The sequence below is a fragment of the Poromitra crassiceps genome (genome assembly GCF_964638095.1).
Source record: "Poromitra crassiceps genome assembly, chromosome: 2".
NCBI lineage: Eukaryota > Metazoa > Chordata > Actinopteri > Beryciformes > Melamphaidae > Poromitra > Poromitra crassiceps.
Window position 1 is genome coordinate 95,955,587 of NC_139624.1, and position 2,808 is coordinate 95,958,394.

Here is a 2,808-nt window from a genome sequence, read left to right on the forward strand (position 1 = left end):
GGGCAGTGCCGAGAGTCCCTTCCTTACAGCACCCCCTACTTAAAAGTAGTTCCAGCGCGGCTGCGTGCGTGTGTGCTTGTGTGTGTGTGCGTGCGTGTGTGTGTGTGTGTGTGTGTGTGTGTATGTGTGTGTGTGTGTGCGTGTGTGTGTGTGTGTGTACCTTTGGTGGGCATGCCGATCCAGTTGAGGTAGCGTGTGAGCTTCTTGGACATGTAGGTCTTGCCTCGAGCTGGCAGGCCCACCATCACGATGACCGTGGGCGTGTTGGCCAGGTGGGGGCCGCCACCTGGGAGAGAGAGAGGGGGGGGGGGGCCTGATCACTACACTGCAAAAAATACACACATTGAATGGAGTCTTCAAAATGTCTTTTTTAGTCTTAAAACGGTTGAAGAAAGGCTTCTCTCTCACTTGCTTCCAGTGCAAATCAATGCGAGTTTTCTTTCAACACACTAACACTTGTTTCTGTAAACTCCGGGTGCAAAACAAACAATGTCCAAAACCCATGTAAACACTGTAAAACCATGTAAACACTATGTAAAACCATGTAAACACTATACCATGTAAACACTGTAAAACCATGTAAACACTATGTAAAACCATGCAAAAATGATGCATTGTAAGCAAGTGAGCCGGCTGGTAGAGTTGTTCTCTTGTCTCTAGGCGTCTATAAGATTGTAAGACTGGAAGTCATAATCATAATCTTTATTGAGGCTACAGCTGTGACAGCTGATGTGTGCTGAGCAAACTGCTGGCTGCTACACATCGCTGGTGGACACAAACCACGATTTATGTAAAGAACGTAGGCTGCCTTGAAAAGCACAATATAAATCCAAACTATTACTATTAATTTAACTATTTGGGAAAATGGAAAAATCAGCTTTGTCAGTCCCTGTCTGTGCTCAACAGCCCATGTGCAGGTTCAGTCTGATTGGCCAACCCGTTGAGGAGAAACATGTGTTTTATAGGCGAGGATAGACAGAGCACTTTTCAAACTAAATGGCCAAAAATAAAAATGAACGTTGGTCGATAAGACAGAACGATGAGGCAAAAAGCAGTTGATCAAGTTTTTCCCCGCTGATTTTCCTGCCATTTCCCCCTGCTGTCCCAGCTGTTGCTCCAGCCCCTCTGCCCATCTGGGGAGAGTGTTAGTCTGGCACATGCTTCCTCTGATACATGTGCAGTCAGTCACCAGCTGCTTTGTTTTACGTGACAGCAAGGAATCAACTGTAAACCATGGAATGTTGCAGAATTTTTCATAATTTGGTGGAAATTGATCAAAGTAGGCCTAATTATCCAAATCAAAAGCAAATTATTTGTAGTAACCTAAATGATTTCATCATTGTAAAATAGGCTTAGAGAAATCATTATTTTCGATTGAGGTGCTTTGAGAGACGGGGGTCGGTGTGACTCTTGCAGTGGGACCCTGACGTCGCCTCACACACCCAGGCAGCAGCAGTGCGCCGTGCCTCCTGGCTGCAGCCTATGGGCAGACTGCGAGCACTGGTGACCCGCGGCCCGCGCCATGCACACGCACCCTGCAGCGACCAATCACAGAGCGGTGCGCTTTCAGGGAAGCTCTCTGTTCTCACACACACACACGGAGGTTTGGGGCCGAGCAGGGAACCGTGGTAACCATGGTGACGTGACGACACGCTCCAGTTCTACAGTGTGTGCGTAGTGCGTGCCGCGCATGCCGATGAAGCGCCGGAGAGAGATCAAAGCACCGGCTACAATTATCGCAGCTAATAGGCTAATTAAGATATTAATAATAATAATAATAATAATAATAATAATGATGATGATGATGATGATGATGAGAAGAAGAAGATGATTTGTGGGGGTTTACAAAGTGATAAGGAACCAGCAAAGCTAAGAAATCCTACAGAAAGTATTGACTATTTATGCAAATGAGTCAATAAAAAAGGGGGGGCGGGAAATCTGATCTCATTACTGAGTGGAAATAGGCTAATTGTGACAAGTTATCCTTCAGTGCGATGACGTCAGACAACAGCGATCTGTTTCCACTTTCAGGGAGAATATGTTTTGGCAAAATCAATGTGTGAACTGAATGAGCAGATGAATCCACTTCATGCGTCTGGATCTAAAGTGGATCTTTGTGTCGTATCAGATGATGACACACTGACAGCAACACCGACACAGTGAACTGGTTGACCCGACATGATGAAGCAGGTGTTTCCAACCTCGACACAAACTAGCCTAGAACCCTCAAACTTAGAAACAAAAACACAGCAAAAATAACGAGAACCTCAGACCATAGATAATTATGGCATTATTATTATTATAGGAATATCATAGACAGACTGATAGCAAAAGATAAGCAGCCTACGAAGTATATGGCCCTTTAAAATACCATCGGAATACTACAGTTAGGCTATCGGACAAACCAGCCTAATTTAATATATTAGGCTATCCACTTCAATAGGTGAAAATGATTAAAATTGCACTTTTGAATAGTTAGTAGGCTACCATAGTGGTGCTATCTATCGGTACCTCTGCGCAGCTTGGAGGACATCCAGGTCTTGTGGGTCCTGTTCTGGCTCATCTCCCGGGGCATGCCGCACCTCCAGGCGGGCAGACAGGCGTTTAGATACGGTGGAAGCGTGAGAGAGAGAGAGCGTCTGTGTGTCTGTGTGGTCTGGTAGGCTATGTGTGTGTTTAAGAGCTGGTGTGACTGACACAGGAGGATAATCTTGACTGTGCCGGCTCGTGGTCCACATCCGCCTTTTAACTCCACTCACTCTCAGGGAACCCAACGTGACTGTGATCACGTCACATACCAGGGAACAC

At 45.9% G+C, this 2,808-nt stretch overlaps 1 protein-coding gene across 1 annotated transcript in view; it reads right to left on the minus strand.

The window, feature by feature from the left end:
- pfkfb3 (6-phosphofructo-2-kinase/fructose-2,6-biphosphatase 3) overlaps positions 1-2,582 on the minus strand; it is a 22,732-nt gene extending 20,150 nt beyond the window's left edge. The window contains exons 1-2 of the mRNA XM_083659996.1: positions 2,512-2,582; positions 161-286 (exon numbers count right to left, since the gene is read on the minus strand). Coding sequence (XP_083516122.1) covers positions 161-286; positions 2,512-2,575 — 190 coding nt within the window. The 5' untranslated portion in view covers positions 2,576-2,582. The remainder of the gene's footprint in view (positions 1-160; positions 287-2,511) is intronic.
- Between the last annotated feature and the right edge of the window lie 226 nt (positions 2,583-2,808).